The sequence below is a fragment of the Eleginops maclovinus genome, chromosome 14 (genome assembly GCF_036324505.1).
Source record: "Eleginops maclovinus isolate JMC-PN-2008 ecotype Puerto Natales chromosome 14, JC_Emac_rtc_rv5, whole genome shotgun sequence".
NCBI lineage: Eukaryota > Metazoa > Chordata > Actinopteri > Perciformes > Eleginopidae > Eleginops > Eleginops maclovinus.
The window spans coordinates 5794087-5811473 of NC_086362.1; the positions used below are offsets into that span (position 1 = coordinate 5794087).

The 17387-nt window shown below is 39.9% G+C and overlaps 3 protein-coding genes across 8 annotated transcripts; 1 reads left to right on the plus strand and 2 right to left on the minus strand.

Moving 5' to 3' along the window:
* The first annotated feature begins 31 nt into the window (after positions 1 to 31).
* si:dkey-219e21.2 (E3 ubiquitin-protein ligase TRIM39) lies at positions 32 to 6863 on the plus strand. 3 transcript variants are annotated; one of them, XM_063900811.1, is made up of 10 exons: positions 32 to 1284; positions 2096 to 2142; positions 2502 to 2644; positions 2769 to 2867; positions 3721 to 3855; positions 3954 to 4076; positions 4191 to 4319; positions 5019 to 5097; positions 5400 to 5426; positions 5515 to 6863. In XM_063900811.1, exons 2-10 carry the CDS (start codon positions 2106 to 2108, stop codon positions 6057 to 6059), a joined length of 1317 nt encoding a protein of 438 aa, XP_063756881.1. In that variant the 5' UTR covers positions 32 to 1284; positions 2096 to 2105; the 3' UTR covers positions 6060 to 6863. The 3 variants fall into 3 exon arrangements, with proteins under 3 accessions (XP_063756881.1, XP_063756879.1, XP_063756882.1); XM_063900809.1 differs by having other exon boundaries at positions 32 to 1258; XM_063900812.1 differs by having other exon boundaries at positions 32 to 1258; positions 3724 to 3855.
* LOC134876002 (natural killer cells antigen CD94-like) lies at positions 6272 to 9881 on the minus strand. Of its 3 annotated transcripts, none has more exons than XM_063900816.1 (6): positions 9816 to 9881; positions 8357 to 8458; positions 7813 to 7938; positions 7529 to 7689; positions 7332 to 7453; positions 6272 to 6707 (listed from the first exon to the last, which is right to left on the minus strand). In XM_063900816.1, the coding sequence occupies exons 1-6, from the start codon at positions 9862 to 9864 to the stop codon at positions 6590 to 6592; spliced, it is 678 nt and encodes a 225-aa protein (XP_063756886.1). In that variant the 5' UTR covers positions 9865 to 9881; the 3' UTR covers positions 6272 to 6589. The 3 variants fall into 3 exon arrangements, with proteins under 3 accessions (XP_063756886.1, XP_063756885.1, XP_063756887.1); XM_063900815.1 differs by having other exon boundaries at positions 7332 to 7456; XM_063900817.1 differs by lacking the exon at positions 9816 to 9881 and adding an exon at positions 8564 to 8905 and having other exon boundaries at positions 7332 to 7456.
* Positions 9882 to 10639: 758 nt separating this feature from the next.
* LOC134875667 (fibronectin-like) lies at positions 10640 to 17302 on the minus strand. 2 transcript variants are annotated; one of them, XM_063900262.1, is made up of 12 exons: positions 17199 to 17302; positions 17017 to 17121; positions 16521 to 16609; positions 15270 to 16284; positions 14686 to 14940; positions 13911 to 14162; positions 13522 to 13639; positions 12910 to 13043; positions 12580 to 12828; positions 12059 to 12325; positions 11429 to 11520; positions 10640 to 11252 (listed from the first exon to the last, which is right to left on the minus strand). In XM_063900262.1, exons 2-12 carry the CDS (start codon positions 17063 to 17065, stop codon positions 11175 to 11177), a joined length of 2598 nt encoding a protein of 865 aa, XP_063756332.1. In that variant the 5' UTR covers positions 17066 to 17121; positions 17199 to 17302; the 3' UTR covers positions 10640 to 11174. The 2 variants fall into 2 exon arrangements, with proteins under 2 accessions (XP_063756332.1, XP_063756331.1); XM_063900261.1 differs by having other exon boundaries at positions 11429 to 11526.
* Between the last annotated feature and the right edge of the window lie 85 nt (positions 17303 to 17387).

Sequence of the window (17387 nt, forward strand, 5' to 3'; positions counted from 1 at the left end):
TTACCTGCGCACGTAAGTATGATGACATCACAGTGTTGTCAATGGTGGAATTAACTCATAATGTTAACTCAAATGCTACACGTATGTAAATAATTGAGGTCATTTAACTTTGAATTTCACTACAGTATGTTAGCCGTTTGTACAGTATGTTCTGCTTTATTTAATTCCTCATAAATGAATATATTAGGTAGTTGGACTATTTGTCTGCAGTACGAGAACTTTAAGTTTCCTTTTATATTCAAAACAATTTCACAACAGCGCAACGACTGCTTTTGTTTTCAAAGAGGAGATTTTGAAAATGCCTTTAGCATGAAGAAACAAAACAACAAAGTGTCTATTCTATCATTTTCAGTGCAGGAATTGTACTTCGAATTAGGTTTTTTACAGTGTTGTGCTGCTACTTCTACATAAGTAAAAATATCTAAACTCTTCTGTGATTTCTGACAGTTACTTTACTCATAAACAGACTTGCCACTATAATTGCCATTGAAGGGAATAAATATGGTGTGATGTAGTAAGGGCATATTAAGCTGAGGATCAAAAGGTCAGGGGGGTTATGTAGAGCAATGTGTTTTACTCTTCTCCAGTAGCTCACCAGGAAGTAAATGGATGACTAGAGAAAAGAGTTCTTGTATATTGTTTTAAAGACATGCACTGTGAGTTAAAGAAGGTTTCTATTTGATTTACTTTGACCTTTATTAAACCAGGAATGTCTCTTATCTTCAAAAAATGATGAAAATATATAATAATATGTGCATATGTGCAGTTGTTACTCTCATGTAATTGTATGCTGCAAAATATTGGAAATATTGTTCAAAAATCGAGTTCAGACCAAAACACCTCTAGCTAAGAAATCTGTTAGTTTTTTCAATATTTTTTAAAACCTTTCTAGCAAAGTATTAGATGTTTTATGTATTTGACACAGTAATCAGCAATGTTATCCAAGCAGCCACTGTATAAGAAATACCTTTACTTTACCTACACCTATTTACAGTAACACCTGAGCAAAATCCATGCCAGTGCGTCACTGATATGCAGAGTCTAACCACCGTCATTAAACCTCCAACCTTCATCGAGCCGCTGCCGAGAAGCCGTGAGGAATTGTCGTCAGAGAGGTTTCTTCGCCAGCTCAGAGGGAGCAATCTAAAAAAGTCCAAAGTTCAACAAGCAAAAGAGACAAATATGAGGCTGGTTAGAGAGCAGCGCCTGTCCAGTGTTCTCCACCAGCAGAGCTGCACCACCCTGCCTCCGGCTACAGGTAGGACATCATGAATATCAGCAGAGGTTAATACAGTATACTGTGTATGTCTATGAGACATTTTGTACTGGATTTATAATAATACATAATATTTATTTACAACTCTACTGGATTTATGATATTTAACACACATTTTCAATAAGCCTTTTGTATGGTAGTTTTAAATGTATGTGCTAAATATAGATTGAATTATCATATTAATTTAAACGTGGGAATCATTTTTATTTCACTCCATATTAATACTCAGGCATCAATGATTTGAATTTAAATAAATGACTTATATTATTAAATAGTTTTGGCAGGTGTTGCTTATAATACATTTCATTTGTATAGCACACTTTAAAAGACAGTAATCGACGCACCTTGAGATGTTAAAAACGATCTGCAAAACATATTTAAAAAATAAAAGGCTTTAATTATTATCATTTACACTGAAAAGGTAATAATTATAGCTCATACGTTTAGCTTTCTCCACATCTTTACAAGTGAATTTTTATGATAAGCTCCAATTTTATGATAAGTTTCACATTCCCACCAAAATATTTTTTCACCTGTTTTGAAAAAAGATCTTTAAAAAATAATGTATATCTGGAATAATAAGAAAACATCTATGTTATATTGCCACAGGTAAACTACACCATACAAATAGTTACAATAAGTCCTCAAAGGACATTTAACTAATATGATAATCAATAATATAATACTAACCATTTAACCTTTGATTCATCATGCACATTTTATGATTTTAACTTACAGTTTCAGATTAGTACTGGAGTGTCTATTATATTTATACAGCTGCTGTTACTTCTTACATCACTGTTTTTTCCTCTGCTACAGAATTGACAAGATGGAGATGGAGATGACTGTTCTGAAACCTGCTAAAAGTATGTATACAAATAATTGTATAAATCCATTTTTAATTACTGCTAATTGCATTTTTTCTGCTGCATGCATGCATGTTAAAACAGCTTTCTTCTGGTGTGGCTGGGAAATGTAGCTTACATCCAATCAGATAAATGCTTTAAGGTATGTCTTCATGATGCGAAGCCTTTGATTGTGGCTGTAACTGACACGTATCAAGCTAATAATCACAAAGGCTAATAATTGCAGTTTCACTATTGTGAGTATCAATACCCTGCTGATTTACTCCCTTTGTTGGAAAAATAATTATCTGCTTGATTTTTGTTTCATGTGATCATGAATGACGCTCATAAGGTTTTCTCCTCAATGTGTCCCCCTGCAGGAGTGGGCATACTGAAGGGGGGTGAAAGCCGCACCCAGAGCAGCTCCATCGGGGCCGTGCGCTGGAACCTGCCCGAGGAGGACGTGCAGATCCACAGCTCGGCCCCCAGCAGATCCGCCATAAACCTCACTCACCGCTCACAGGTACACTGGAACTGCTTTTTCATTTATATTCTTTTCTGTGATTCCTGTTTTGTCTCATTTCCCTTTTGAGCTTTTGCCACTACCTTGATGAACATTCAAATGTGACCTGTTGTGTTTCCCGCAGCAACACTCTCGTCAAAACAGCCTGAAGGATCTCCGCAGCCTGCAGGAGTGTGTGCAGTTCATCCATCACTGGAAGGAGCAAGTGGACCAAATCTGCAAGGTAGGACATGAGGGAAAATGTGAGTCAGCGGCTCCGCAGACTCACATTATGGTTAGTAATACCATAACCATAATATTATACAATGAACACTATGACAAGACAGAAAAGAGTGATAAGGGAAAAAGAGAAGGAAATACTATATCTTTTTGCCTAATTTCTAGACCTACATTTCCTCTGTTTGTTGGCCAGCTCAGGAAAAAAGATGGCTTTGATTTGGACAGTAAACACAGGCTTACTTTTGATCCTTTCAGTCTGTTAAATTCCTAGCTTGAGTTTATTACTCATACGCTTTATTTAGAGCCTTACGAGGTCAGATGAACCTGTTTTTATGACCAAATCAGATGAGCGTTGCCATGGGAATGTTTACTTGATCATGCAGGTAGAGGTGTTAGTTTGGATGGGTGGATGCTACCTGTTTATTGCCTCCATACCGCCTGGTTATCTGCCTTGCAGTGCTGAGTCACACACAGAGGGTTTATTTTACTTTATCCTTTCTATTTACATATCAGTAAAAAAAAGTCCCACGTGACGAATTAAACACTGATACACATTTGAAATATAATGTAGATGTTTCTCATGTCATCAATGGTAACAGTATCAACCAGAATCTAAATAATGCATTTATCCCAAAGGAAATGAGTTCCAGACAGTTGCTCCATTTTAAAATAATAATTGTAAAAAATGGTATTTGACAATATATTTCATTTTGTAAAAGTACTGATGAAGATATAAATAAATTAAAACTGATTATTGGTTGAAATATTCACTGTAATACATAAGTAATCTTAATTCTTATTAGTATTTTACAGTTAAATAATTGCACGGGTAACAGCTGTGTGTCGTTGTGTTCTAGCAGGGCGATGAGGATCCAGACGAGGGTCCCAGTAAGAAAGAAGCCCAGAGTGCAGACCGGCGTACTGAGCGCAGTCTGGAGGAGAGCAGGAAACTGATCCTGGAGTGGGCCGACGAACTCCACCACGTCGACAAGGTCAGAACACGACACAGCATTACGCTGCCTAAAAATACTATTCTGTACATTTTTGTGAAAGAAATATCAATCTTAGCTTACTGGTTTTGTGTCCTCAGTTCCTGAAGGAGATGCCCTCGGTGTTGGAGAGCGAGGAAAATAAGGAGAAGGAAAAGAACGCCAGCGAGGAGCCACAGATGAGGATCATGGAGTGGGCAAAAGAGCTACAGACAGCGACTGAGGTAAGGGGCCGTTAACCTAACACCAGGAAAAAGCCCCAAAAACGTTTGAATTTGTGTTTTTTAAGTAGAAAACAACGCCACATCACGCAGCTGACTGAGGGTTTGTGTTGGCAGAGTTGTGGTGTGGAGAGCGAGGAGCTGGGCAGAGTGCTGAGTCAGCTGGGCCTGAAGAAGAAGCGCCTGGGAAACGTGTTGCCTCTGCTGGAGTTCATCACCTGGTCGCTGCTCAAGGAAGACAGCACGGTGAGAAAATTCACATTTCTGCCATAAGCCTGAAATGAAACTGGATAACCAACCTTGAATAACTAAACTATACAACATGCAGCATTACATAACGTTTGACTTAGTGAACCCTGCTCTCTGAATGCGTGCAGGGCATCAATAAATGCTCTCTGTGATTCGGCTTATATGACCCTGCCTTCCACAATAAACGTCCTTATTAACTGATAGTTTATCTGCACAGCTTTCATTTCTCATGCAGATGAAGGTGCGGCATACGGGCCAACATTATTTTATTGAAGTTTGAAGGCCTTTATTATTGTCCAGTTTTACCTTCTTTTAGGCTTGCTGCGTGACTTTCTGCTATACCTGCAGGAACTACAAACTACATTTGCTCTATTTATGTTTAATAATGACCTTTAAGGCTCTGAAAGAGGCCCTATGATGCTTTGTTGGGTTTTTTCCCTTTCCTGTAGTGTGTTATATAGGGTTGTGCATGTAAATGGTCTGCAAAATGTCACAGTAGAGGCTGAAATCTTTCAATACTGGTGCAATGGTCTGGTCGTAGCAGAGCGCTAACAGGAAGCATTGGAAAAGTTTACACAGCATTACCATGATCCCTGTTCTCATATTTGCATACCACATGGTCATAGGGGTCATTGAATGAATACAATTATTGAAATTATTGAAAGCTATTTTTATCTTTTTGTTTTCCCATTTCAGAAAATGATTCCACAGCTGTGGTTACTGGCAAAACAACGGACTTGGAAAGCCGGGATTTCAAGATACATCCCCAACTCAGGTGTGCATTTCTCAGTTTTAAAAATGACACGTTTGCCCATCAATATATCATTCTGATGTTATTGAGACGGTGGAGGTTTTGACCCTTTAATACAAAGCGATTGTAGAGGACCGAAGAATATTTGAAAAGAAAATGATTAGGCAAGATAAAGATGATGTTGAGAATGAGAAATGACTTTTCCCTGTAATGTGAATCATCTCAGGCTTAAGATTGATCTTTTAAATCACTGGTTTAGTCCAACAATTAACACGTTAGTTGTTTATCCACTGCGCATCTAATAAAATACCTGTCTCTGTTTTCAGTCTGGAGTTGGATTTGCGGCGCAGCAGGTAAGATCTTCATCTTATCGTGTCTCATAGAGCAACAAAACATTCCTTTCACAACAACCTCTGAGTGCTTTCCTCTTCTCCCTAACAGCTGATGTGATCCTGGACCCCATGACCAACCACCCCTGGCTGCATATGTCGGAGGACCAGGTCCAGGAGGGCCTCTCGGAGTCTGAGCTGCCTTACAGCCCCCAGCGTTTCGACAACTGGCCCTGCGTGTTGGGGTGGGAAGGCTACAGCAGCGGGCGCCACTACTGGGAGGTGGACATATCCAAAAACGGCTTCTGGCGTCTGGGAGTGACCACCGCAGACTCCAAGCGTCTCGGCCGGTTCCCCATGACCCCCAAACAGGGCTACTGGGTCCTGTGGCGCAGCAACAACAATTTTTACGCCTGCACCAAGACGGAGACCATTCTGCCCATCGGCATGGTGCCCAAACGCATGGGGGTCTACTTAGACTACGAGGAGGGCCAGATCTCCTTCTACAACGCAGAGACAAAGTCCCACATCTACACCTTCACTGGGAGCTTCAGGGGGAAGCTGTACCCTCTGTTCGCCCCACTGGGGGGGCGCACTCTCTTGACACTAGTCCATCATTCAACTACTCGGAGAAATTCTGAAGAGGATTCTAAGTAAATTGCAAATACCGAACCAAAAAGAGGAATAGGATTTTTGATCCTTTGTTTTTGGGGCGGAATTTCACCTGAATTGACCTACCTTAAATGTCGCTTTAAACAGTTGCTGTCTAATATTCCTCTTCGAATGAAATCTCTGACTGAACAGTGATACGCAAACTGCAATGACATAAGTGGAGATTTCGATCAGAAACAAAAACATTGAAACTAAACTTTGTGTGAAGTATTTATTTTGTATCATGGAATTCTTTGAAAATTACACTTAATTTCCAGAAAAATCCATAAATATGTGTGAACATGAAAGTGTAACACATCCTGTATCCAAGCACTTTATAATGCACTTTCAGAAATGCACATAATAAATATGTATATATACATAATGTGTTTTTCATCCTTATCTCTGACATCAACGTACATCTTTGTACATTTTACTTTAGCCTCTTACAAAGCTGATTTCTCCTTTGCATGACACAGTATATTTATATCAATGTTTTATATTTTAAAGGAATATAAAATGTGTGAACATGTGTGTCAGGACTCTCTCTTACAAGCCCAGGGTCCGTCAGTCTCACAGCTGGAGGCGAAGAGCCTCCCGCCCCCCCGCAGGTCTGCACAGTCCCTGTCATCAGCGTCCCACTCCACCGTCACCCTTCAAAGGGACAAAGTGGTAATGTGTTTTTTATCCCAAAAAAGAATCTGTAATAACATACTGAGAGTTGTGTTGATATATGTACTCAAATGTCAACGAATACAATCAGTTGGATGCCAATGTTTATATGTAAATGCTTGTTTATATGTAAATGCTTGTTTATATGTACATATTGTAATAAAAAAAACATATTTCATTAAAATGTATGAGGTGAGTTTTTATTGGATAATTATTGGACTTTATAATTGATTTTAAGGAGATGGTCCTCATTTGGTTCTTTAGTCACAGCTTCATTTTATTTCAAGTCATTTTACAGGTCTGTGTTTTGTTTATAGTTCCTAGGAAGTAAGACATATGTGATCTGATACGAAAAATAGTGTTTACAGTGAGGCACAGCAGGGCAGCTGAACACGCAAAAGGCCTTCTGTTCAATTTGTTTACAGAAAGAAAAACGTGTTTCAACTTCCATACAATATCAGAATGAATGAAATGTTCATAATACTTCTTGTGTTTGCTGCTCCACAAATAAATCAAGAGCATCATCATTCTTTCCATAAATACTGACCCATTCATCCTGAATATGAAAAGACTCTTTGACCCGTCACCATCTGGATCCGGACTTACGGCATGTACTGCTGGACGTCCTCCCCGTCCCCCCACAGCCACTGCCCCTCCTGCTGAGCGTCCGTCAGTCCCACCCACAGGTAGGGGAAGTGAGGGAGCTTGCTCATCACACCTTGGATAAACTTCTAAAGAGAAAGAGACATTGAGAGGAGTTGATATCCAGAGATGCTACCTGATGTTGTCTCTCGTGACGCTACCATCTCTGCAGGGTCTTTGATGACGGCCAGGCTGCTGTTGTGCTGCAGGCAGAACTCTGCGCTCTCGCTCCAGCCACGATCATCCTGCAGTCCCACTGAAAAGAAGTAGCAGTGACTCCTCCAGCACAGCCAGCCGCCAGGACACACACTGCACCTGGAGTCTACACACAGCAAGACACTGGTTACTATAATTTAACCTTACGAGATTGAATGACTGCACCCACACCTTTTGAGATGTCACAGGTGCGGGATGACACATGTTGGTATCAGAGAATATAAATCACCTTGAGTGACAGTGTGGAGCATCAGGTTGACTTCCTGGTGCTCTCTTTGGCACTGCTGCAGTCTTTCCATCAGCTCATGGCTTGACAGGGCGGTCTGACCCACTCCTGGTGCTCTTGTCCACGTGACTGACCAATAAAAATGAGCCATTTAGTAACTTGACGCAGTGTAGTTGAAGTGCTATGAAGAAAAGTATGGTAGTAACAGGAACTAGATGTTGTTTCCCCAAGATCGTATTTTAAAAAGTAATGGAAATCTTGCTTTTTATAATATGGGGCCTTTAAATGTTTTCCATATGAAATGTATTTAGAGCAACATATATTAAAATCGTTCAAATCTAACTTGTTTTTATTTCATAGAACCCAATAATACGATTGTTTCTCATTTGTATAATGACATCTAAAAGAAAAAGTATTCCTAAAAGCTATAAGACTAAATATAGAACTCCTCCAACAGTTTGACAGATTTTAAACATTCATTCAGATTTGAGCGTGGCACAAATGGGATAAACATATGTGAAATGTAGTATTTTACATCTGTACTTACCAAAGAATATCAAACCCATAAGAAGTCCCATGATTAGAAATGTTGTTGTCATAACAACAGCCACACGAGTTGTCAGTTGACAAGTGTGACAGCATCCTGCAACTGTGGTGGTAAAAAACGCAACCATGAAACAAGAAAGTTTCCATTTAAAATCGTCTTTTTCGACACAAAGAATATTATACATAAACCTGTTAACCAATGACACACCTGCATCATGACCGGCCTGTAAACATGTAATCATGGCTGCACTGTTCGACCGCTGACACCCATTAAGATAAAACTGGGACACTTTCTCCGTGAAGTCAAGAAAACGTGGACTTTTGAAAAACTGCAGCTTGTTGTTGTCCAGCCATCCACTGTAACCTCAGGTGAGGTTTATGGGCTGTTATGCAAAGTGCTGATGAGTTTTACTGTGATGAAGATACCGATAAGATCAACAGATGGTAATACATATAGGCACATTCTCTTTTTGTGTTGTGTGCATAATCCAGTAGGAATAAACATAAACAAAGCCAAAGCCATACAACAAACGAGTATACAAACACAAATTATGACTGATTTTACTTAAGGATCACATCACAGAGAAGATGTAGGTAGAAAAACCATTGTTAGTTATTCTATTAAATGTGAAAGATGCCGTTTCCTTTGGTTATGAGAGCAATAAACACATATTTCAGAAATCAACCAAACATTATAAAGCTTTATATCACACACACATTTGCCTCAGGGCTGTACAGTGAGCCTGGACATGACACCAACCGTCATTCATTTTTAACCAAACCAACAGGGCAATACTTCTAAAACCTGATTTTTTAATGTAAGAAGGTTCCTATCTCAGTTTCAATATTTATTATGTGAGCTTTAGCCTCCGTCTTCCACACATTTGACGCATCCAGAAAATGTATTCATCAAAATACATTTCCTCTGGTTCCTCTGCTACATCATTTTCCCTTTAAGAGAATCATAAGTCAAGAAGTGAGTTGTTTAGTATAACAAATGTACCAGGGTGACTCGAGCCATATTAGCTATATATGCACAGGCTGTATGTAGGGGGCTCAAAGCTCTAGTACTTTGATTCATTTTGTGTAAATTAACTAGGTTTCTAAGCAGACTGAGATAGTACTTTAACAGGATTGAATGATGAACACCACTATACTACAGTATTCTACTTAGGCCATTTAAAAACATAATCATCTCTTTTCTCCTGAGGAGCACATTGTCTATCGCACTACACAGAAAATGCTGTCACATTTTCTTAAAAAAGAACACGTTTTTAAAAAGGGAGGAGAATTAAAATTGGGGAACCATTCTCATTTTAATAATTCAAATGTTTCCCCCATATGTTTCCCTTGCATCCTGAGAAAGTCAAGTGTGATATTTGTCTTTGAGTTTTAATCAAACACTTCATAAAAATAGCAATTTGCTATTAGTTTTGGTTGAAGATGCCCTTAAAACTAACCTGCAGGTGTTTCTCTTTCAGCCTCTTCCTCTTCGTTTCTCAAATCCATGCTACTGAATGATGCTCTTTCTCCTCTTACTTAAAATGTTTATCCTGCTTGCCGACTCTTTAATACATTCTCTTTCGGGTTAGGGTTTGTGCCGCCCCTTCCTCATATCACAGCCCTTCTCTTTAACATGGGAACTAAAAGCAAAGGGCTAAATTAATACTCGGATGTTTAACAGGGGAAGCTGGCAGGCGTATTGGCGCACATGTGAAGTTGTATTTCTCACAGCAGACCCTGGGGTTGTGTTAAGGGCCGACGGAGCCTGAACCAGGCCCTCACATAACAGCCGACACTCAGACACTTCTCTGTTTATCTGCTGACTTGACTTAATCTATGTGCGGCTTATCTACTGGTGGTCTTCTGGTTACGAAACAGACTCTGGTAAAGGTCAGTCTCACCTTAGGTCTAAAAATGTAACTTGTAAAAAGGCAGAGTGTGACTTCTGATTTCCCATAGCTGAAGAAATGTGTGTATATGTACTTCTTTGTGCTATCTTATAACTATTTGTAATCTCAAACTGATGGGTAGAGCCCAACATGCTCCTTGTTAAGTATAAAAGTGTATTATAAATAATGTGATATTTAAGTAACAAGTCAAATTGGATTAAACCCTTACACAAAAATACTTTAGGGGCCCTTTTACGTTTGCCCATTCCTGTAGTGTGATATAGGTTCTTACTACCCTTGAGTCGAACGGCTTGCAAAGGCTAAAACGCCCAACATTATTGAGCATTAGAACATAAATTAGTTTAGAAGAATAATTACCCCGAAGATGTTAATCACATTTTAAAAAAACGTTATTTATTCAGATAAATCAGACACATATTTGAAAGCACAAATCATCCAGAAGAAAATAGTCATGTAAATTTAAATGCTTATCCTGCTATTTTGAGTGAGTGTATATGTCACAATGTTGTTTCTCATAATGTGTGACTTCTTCTATTCTATACTTTGACCTAATACGTAAAAAATGTTGTGTTACGACACGTGTCTTTATTCTTATCATCTGCTTTACCTGGTGGAAATACCAGAATACTTGCATAAAATGATGTGACAAATAAAACAAATAGTGAAAATGATCAAGTATGACAAAGATGTTAGTGTTATTGTAGTCGGAAGCAGTTTAGTTTTTGGTTGTTTTTAGAATTTCAATCTTAAATGTATAACCTGCAGCTAATTCAAATTTAAAAATCGCAAACATCTAAAAGCTTCATTATTTTCTAACGACACTAATCTACAAAAATAGCAAAACCAAGACTGAAAACAGAAAAAATTATGTAAACAGTGACAATAAATACAATAAAAGTGTGTCTCTTATTTGTTTTGGGGGTCCAGCTTCTCGAGTCTCCAAAAAATATTGTCCCCCAAGACATTGTCGAAATGCGTTTTCAACTGGAACAAAACACACAAACACAAGCTGTTAAAGGACTTCTTAAACACAAGGCTAACCCAGTCCAAAACACACACTCCAAATAAGTGCTGCTCTTTTACTGTTTGTGTAGTGAAGAGGCTATTTCTTTTAACTTCAACTAAAACCCTGTTTTTGTCCATGTGGATATGAGACATACCTTGTTAAATACACTTTCCCTTGTGGCATTTCCATCACAGAGGAGCGGCTGAGACGAAGAGCACATCATGGACAGGCTGATTTCCCTTTCTTCTGCAACTGGGGGGACAAACAGCTGGTGAGATATAACGGCAATCTTGCAAGAATGTTTGTTTTGGCAACTTTTGTCTCTGTGAAACAAATAGTGGCGGGAAAATCAAGAAGGCTTTAATGACAATATTCTTACAAGTAGGTCTTCTAAAACATTTGAGAGTCGCCGCAACCTTTTTAATGAATCACTACAAAACACATATTAGTTTATTGTTTGTATTGTTGTTGACCCAAAACTACTTATGGTGCGCTTTCATCAACAGCCAAAGTAAAAGGATTGGAATATTAATGTCAATATAGCATAACATGCTAATTTTCAGTTAGCATGTTATGTTTTCCCCATTTCAGGTTTATTAAAAGGGGACACATTGGGCCCAATTTCTGATTTAAACCTGTAACGTTTGTATCAGAACACCTTTACATGCTTTAGTCACACTGTCCCATATCCACCTACTGTCTGAAACACAGATTTTACCGTAAGTTTAGGGGAATGTTCAACCAAAGTTTGTCGGTAAAAATGTTGGTAGTTTTAAAGTCTCACCTGTCAATTGTGACAACGTTTTTTTTTCACTCAGCTCTGTACCCGCCTTTGTTTGCACTTCGAAATAGTACTTGGTCCCTGAATTTAAGCCACTAAACGTGTAGCTGTTTTTGTTATCCACTGTGGCGGACTGGGTGTCGCCCCAGAAGATGGAGTTGATTTTGACAGCGTACGTGACTCCTGCTACGTCGGCAGGGGGATCCCACTCAAAGGTGATACTCCGTTTACCGGCAATTTTTACTGTGAGATTAGTAGGCGGCGACGGCCCTGGGGGGAAAAAAAGAAGAAAACGGGGCAGTGTTTTATCAGATTATTGTGCAGTCATTTTAATCTTAGAAGAATAAAGAGAGTGTAAAGACTCTAAACTGAATTTCCCATGAAGTAATCCCTATTCCTTGGTCGGCCTGGTTCAAACTGATTTCACTTGCATAAGGGCTTGACTGTAACCACAGGTGCACTGAAAAAACTAAAACATTGACTTTAATTTACACAAATACACGGCAAGCAACAAGGCAACTCACTGGTGAATATGGACTTTGTCAATGACTGGCCGTTGTGATGTCGGTTAAAGGTGTAGACGGTCACTGTGTAATTGGCTGCAGTCTTCAGGTTTGGGAAGAAGATCTCTGTTTTATTTATGCGTCTCTCGATCATGGTGTTTTCCAGCAGGAGCTTGACGGTGAAAGATACGGAATTCCCCTCGGATAACCACGAGGCATTGAGCGTTCTGTCAGTGGTGATCAATGTCAAGTTTGTAATCGGTCCAGGAGCTATGGAGGAGTCACAAAGGCATGTTCAGTGACACAGGAGGACATTGTTTTTGTAGAAGTATTTTGTAGGATATGAGTTACCGGTATTGCCGTCAATGGTAACACTGTCCCCCTCGATGGTACCATTAACCACTACTGTCACACTGAAGGTAATCCTGGAGCCGATTGGCAGATCTGTGATGTTTTGTTCCGTTTTTGAAGTAAAAAACGTTTTGCTAGGAGGAGAAACAGTTAATTGTTTCAACAAGCTGCTGTCATTTAAAAACAATAATACAAAATATAACCCCATTTATTACAATTTGGTCGTACTTTTTGAAGTTCCCTTCATAAATGTTATCCCTCACAACCTGAATAACCATTTTTACCTTCTGTATGTCGTACATGTGCACAGTTTACCGTACAATTACCATTCTTTTGGGGAGTTCTCATTCGGATTTACCTTTAAATAAAGTGGTTTCTTTCAGGTTACGCGTGGAAAGGCTACTTTCACTATGAAACTGATCAAAAAAGAAGTAAAGGACATTTTTATTTTATAAAATAGAATTAAAAATGTAGTTTTGTCTCATCAAATTTATTAACGCTTTGACCAAAGTCGTTTAGATTTTTTCAATTTACGTTCGCAAGGGAAACTATAAATGTACCTTACGTTTAGTAAATAAAAAAGTAAATTCTGGACAATCTTCAAATACACACTTCTCATTTATATTGATAACCCTGAAAGAGGGGGCATTTCCCTCCGGTTGCTTCCAGTTAAGCTGCAGTGAATGATGGGTATAATGAGACACCTTCAGCTCCAACACTCTCCCAGGCTCTGAAAGAGAGACACACACAACATCACGGTTTACCTACAACCCCCCTATATCACATGCTTCACTGTTCAGCTCATTATTTGCATATTTAAATCTTATATTTTGAATGAAAGAAATGTCTAGCTTTAAAATTGTCCTTTATTGGTCACGCTTTGGATTAGTTTTCACTGGTCTTATTCATACAGTTTACTTCCGGGTGAGAGTTCAATCGTAGGGGAAAGTACAGCAGGTCCCATCATGCATCATTTTCTGCTTTATGCCATAAATACTCACTGGTGTATAGTGAGATCTGGGTTTTTTCACTCCAGGTGGATTTATCAACGACTCCTGAGACGACAGTGAACGTGTAAAGGTTTCCAGGTATCAAACCGCTGATGATCTTTCCCTCTGTCTTACTCCTAATCTGCGTCCCATTTTGGATCCCAATCAGATAGAAATCTAAGTTTCCAGCCGGTTTGGTCCAGTTCAGGAGGACGGACGTTTCTGTCACGTTGGTGAATTTCAGGTTTTCCACTTTTTGGGGTGCTGAAAGACAGGGGAGATATAACCATGGTAACAAAAGTAAAAGTACAAAATGAGGCTTTTAAATATACATACATTTCATTTCCATTTTGCATTATGGACCATATGAGATCAAATAATAATGCAATGGATAATAAGCATGGAAGTAATGAGCATCCCGTTGGAGGGGGCGTATTTGAATGACTTTACATATTACATATTGTAATTCAATCTATATCCATGTCACATGTTATTCACACTTTCTAAAATGCAAATAAAGATGCCAAATGAGTACCTAGAAATGTGACTGTTTTTGATTAAATGTACTTAGGCAAACTCCACCAAAAATGTGCATTTGCTAGGGCTGTTGTTTTTCTTTTTAAATGTGTGAAAATATATTCGTGTATTAAGATTACTTTTAAATCGAAGCATTTTCTGAGCTCAGCAAGTCACAAAATGAACTCAAACTGGGGGAAAAAAGGCATGGTATCTTTTGGAACTAACAAGTGGAGGTGTATGCAGGTTTTACAGAAGGAGGGAAACTCACTGGTGTAGAAGGTCTCCTCTTGCGGGTTCAGGTCTCTCGAACACTTCACAGCGAACACCTGGACTGAGTAGCGGGTGCCTGAAGTCAGGTTGGTGAGGTTATATGTCAAATCTTCAGTAGAGTGTTTCTGTGTCAGCACGTTGTCGTATCTGACCTCTACGCGGTAATGGGCGATATTCCCAGGCCCCTTGCGCCAAGCAAGATTGGCGCTGTCGAAAGTCTTGTCAGTCACGTTCACTTCGCCAAAGAAACGATCTGCAGTGGGAAATCAGAGGGAAGTGGTTTAATGGACTTTTATTAAGGTTTAAATACACAGATAAGGAGTTTGGGTTATAGGTATAAGTTGGCACATAGTGTAAAGCACTAGAAGACTACACAGAGGCTTTAACATACAAAAGGAACGCAACCATACACAGCGAGTTGCTCAGGAAATGTATAATTGTTTTCTCAATATGCAGGAGTAGGATTAACCCGCCGGTCACTCGATGAGTAACGCTTTAATATGACACTTTAAAGTCACAGGTCATCTTTAGTAGTTACTTTTTGACTGATATAAAATAATATGGGCTTTTAAGGTGTCCTACCTTCATAACATATGGAAGGGAGGCGCTCTGAGCATTCCTTTTCAACCCACGGCCCGAAGCTGAGCATGGCAACACAAGAGTCTTCAATGTAGTTTTCATCAGTCTTGAGGAAATCTGGCAACAGAACATAATGTGCTTCTTCTGGCCACTGCGTTATTTTGCATCGAGCTGGTAACGCTGGTGTTGCTGCGGCTGTGGTTGCGGCTGTGGTTGCGGCTGTGGCGTCAAATTCGGTGGAATTGCTTGTTGAGTTTTCTGTGGCCAATCCCAGAGTTCCCGTTGTTGGGGCGGCCGATCCTGGAGTTCCCGTTGTTGGGGCGGCCGATCCTGGAGTTCCCGTTGCTGGGGCGGTCAATCCTGGAGTTCCCGTTGCAGGGGCGATCCATCCTGGAGTTCCCGTTGCTGAGAAGGCCGATTCTGTATTTCCTGTTGCTGGGGCGGCTGATTCTTGAGTTCCTGTTGGTGGGAAGGCCGATCCTGGAGTTCCCGTTGCTGAGAAGGCCGATTCTGTATTTCCCGTTGCTGAGAAGGCCGATTCTGTATTTCCCGTTGCTGGGGCGGCTGATTCTTGAGTTCCCGTTGGTGGGAAGGCCGATCCTGGAGTTCCCGTTGGTGGGGGGACAATTTTCAGGGTTGTTGTTTCCAGGCTGGGCTTTTCTTGGCAGACAAAGTAGTATCTGTTTGGAAGGGAGGATCTGAACACAGGCCAACCAGGGTACCAGTTCTGGAAGATCAGGGGGTCCCCGTTGGTCCAGCGGAACCAACGCATAGTGGAGTTCATAGTGGAGTTCATAGTGGAGTTCATTGTGGAGTTCATAGTGGGGTCCATAGTGGGGTCCATAGTGGGGTCCATAGGGGAGTTCATAGTGGAGTTCATAGTGGGGTCCATAGTGGGGTCCATAGTGGAGTTGCTGTTGGAGTTCTTGCGGAGTCCAATCCAGCAGTCAGACGTGAGTAACTTGGAGATGTTCTGGATGTTTTCGGGGGTCAGTGTCACCAGGTCTTTGAAACAGGTCTGACAGGACGTGGAAGGGCACAGTCAACCTTCAACAGTACATCTGCTATATCGCATCTATGTCATACTACCGGTTCTGTACAATAATAGTATTATTGTTGCCAGAACCTCACATTTACTGTGATGGAAGTGCCTTTCTAATTAAAAATCATATCTCTCTTTTGAGTATTTGAATACTGTTCTGGCTAATGTTTCAAGTATGTCTGTTTTTGTAGGTTATATTGAGTGTGTGGTACCTGGCAGTGGTTCCTGGCATCCTCCCAGGTGAGATCACTCGGATGATGGAAGTACTCTCGCTCTGCGGCACTCCACGCAAACACCAGAGCTGAGGAGAGACATACAGACGGGTGTTTGTCGAGAAAGCTTTGAAATAGGGAGGCAGTGAGCAGACAGGAGAGAAGTGAAAATAAATGCCATTCATGATCCCTCAAACCCTCAACTACAATCTTTCAATTTCCTAAAATCAATGTATAAAAATATATCGTTCTTGCTCGAAAATGGACTCAGACAGATAATTGTTTCTTTCAACAAAAGGTTCATCTCTTTTGGTTTTAAACACAATCCTAGAATGTAATCTATCGACTTTGATTGACACGTGTTCACAAACTGGCTGTATTTGGTGGATCTTTAAAAATGTAATTAAAAATCATTGATAAGAATTACAATTAGCTACGGCTTAAACGTTTTCTTCATCAAAATTAAGGTGACAGAATTTAGAAAAAAAATACTCACCCAGAGAAACCATGATAGGGACTTTATTCTTGAGAGACAAACGTCCCATGTTGAATTACTGACGGCACTCAATGCAGGGCAGCTTCATAAAATGTCACCGAGACTCTGTCAAATAAAATCTAATAAGTGGGAACCAAGTTAAATACATTCAAACTAATACGGTCCCACGTCTCATTACTCACCCAGGCTAGAGATGCATCCTGCTTCTCTGAACAGGAGGAAATGATCTCCCAGGAAGAGAGATGTAAAACGAATACACACCTGTTCCAGTAACATCAAAAGTTCATGAACAGTTCATTTGACAGAGAACACAAGACTCCATTCAACCAAGAAAGCGAATACGTTTTTCTGCAGGCTGCTGGTTTTGCATC

What these genes read in the sequence shown, in the direction of transcription:
- si:dkey-219e21.2 (XM_063900811.1), top strand. Translation starts at nt 2,106, where the DNA reads ATGGAGATGGAGATGACTGTTCTGAAACCTGCTAAAA. An exon ending in TGCTCAAGGAAGACAGCACG is followed by an intron (nt 4,320 to 5,018) that starts GTGAGAAAATTC and finishes TTCCCATTTCAG; the next exon opens with AAAATGATTCCACAGCTGTG. An exon ending in TTGGATTTGCGGCGCAGCAG is followed by an intron (nt 5,427 to 5,514) that starts GTAAGATCTTCA and finishes TCTCCCTAACAG; the next exon opens with CTGATGTGATCCTGGACCCC.
- LOC134876002 (XM_063900815.1), bottom strand. Translation starts at nt 9,864, where the DNA reads ATGGATTTGAGAAACGAAGAGGAAGAGGCTGAAAGAGAAACACCTGCA. An exon ending in TGAAAGAGAAACACCTGCAG is followed by an intron (nt 8,459 to 9,815) that starts GTTAGTTTTAAG and finishes TTACCACCACAG; the next exon opens with TTGCAGGATGCTGTCACACT. An exon ending in GACGTCCAGCAGTACATGCC is followed by an intron (nt 6,708 to 7,331) that starts GTAAGTCCGGAT and finishes GTCCCTTTGAAG; the next exon opens with GGTGACGGTGGAGTGGGACG.
- LOC134875667 (XM_063900261.1), bottom strand. Translation starts at nt 17,065, where the DNA reads ATGGGACGTTTGTCTCTCAAGAATAAAGTCCCTATCATGGTTTCTCTG. An exon ending in AGAGGAGACCTTCTACACCA is followed by an intron (nt 14,163 to 14,685) that starts GTGAGTTTCCCT and finishes CCTGTCTTTCAG; the next exon opens with CACCCCAAAAAGTGGAAAAC. An exon ending in GTTATCAATATAAATGAGAA is followed by an intron (nt 13,044 to 13,521) that starts GTGTGTATTTGA and finishes TTCTCCTCCTAG; the next exon opens with CAAAACGTTTTTTACTTCAA.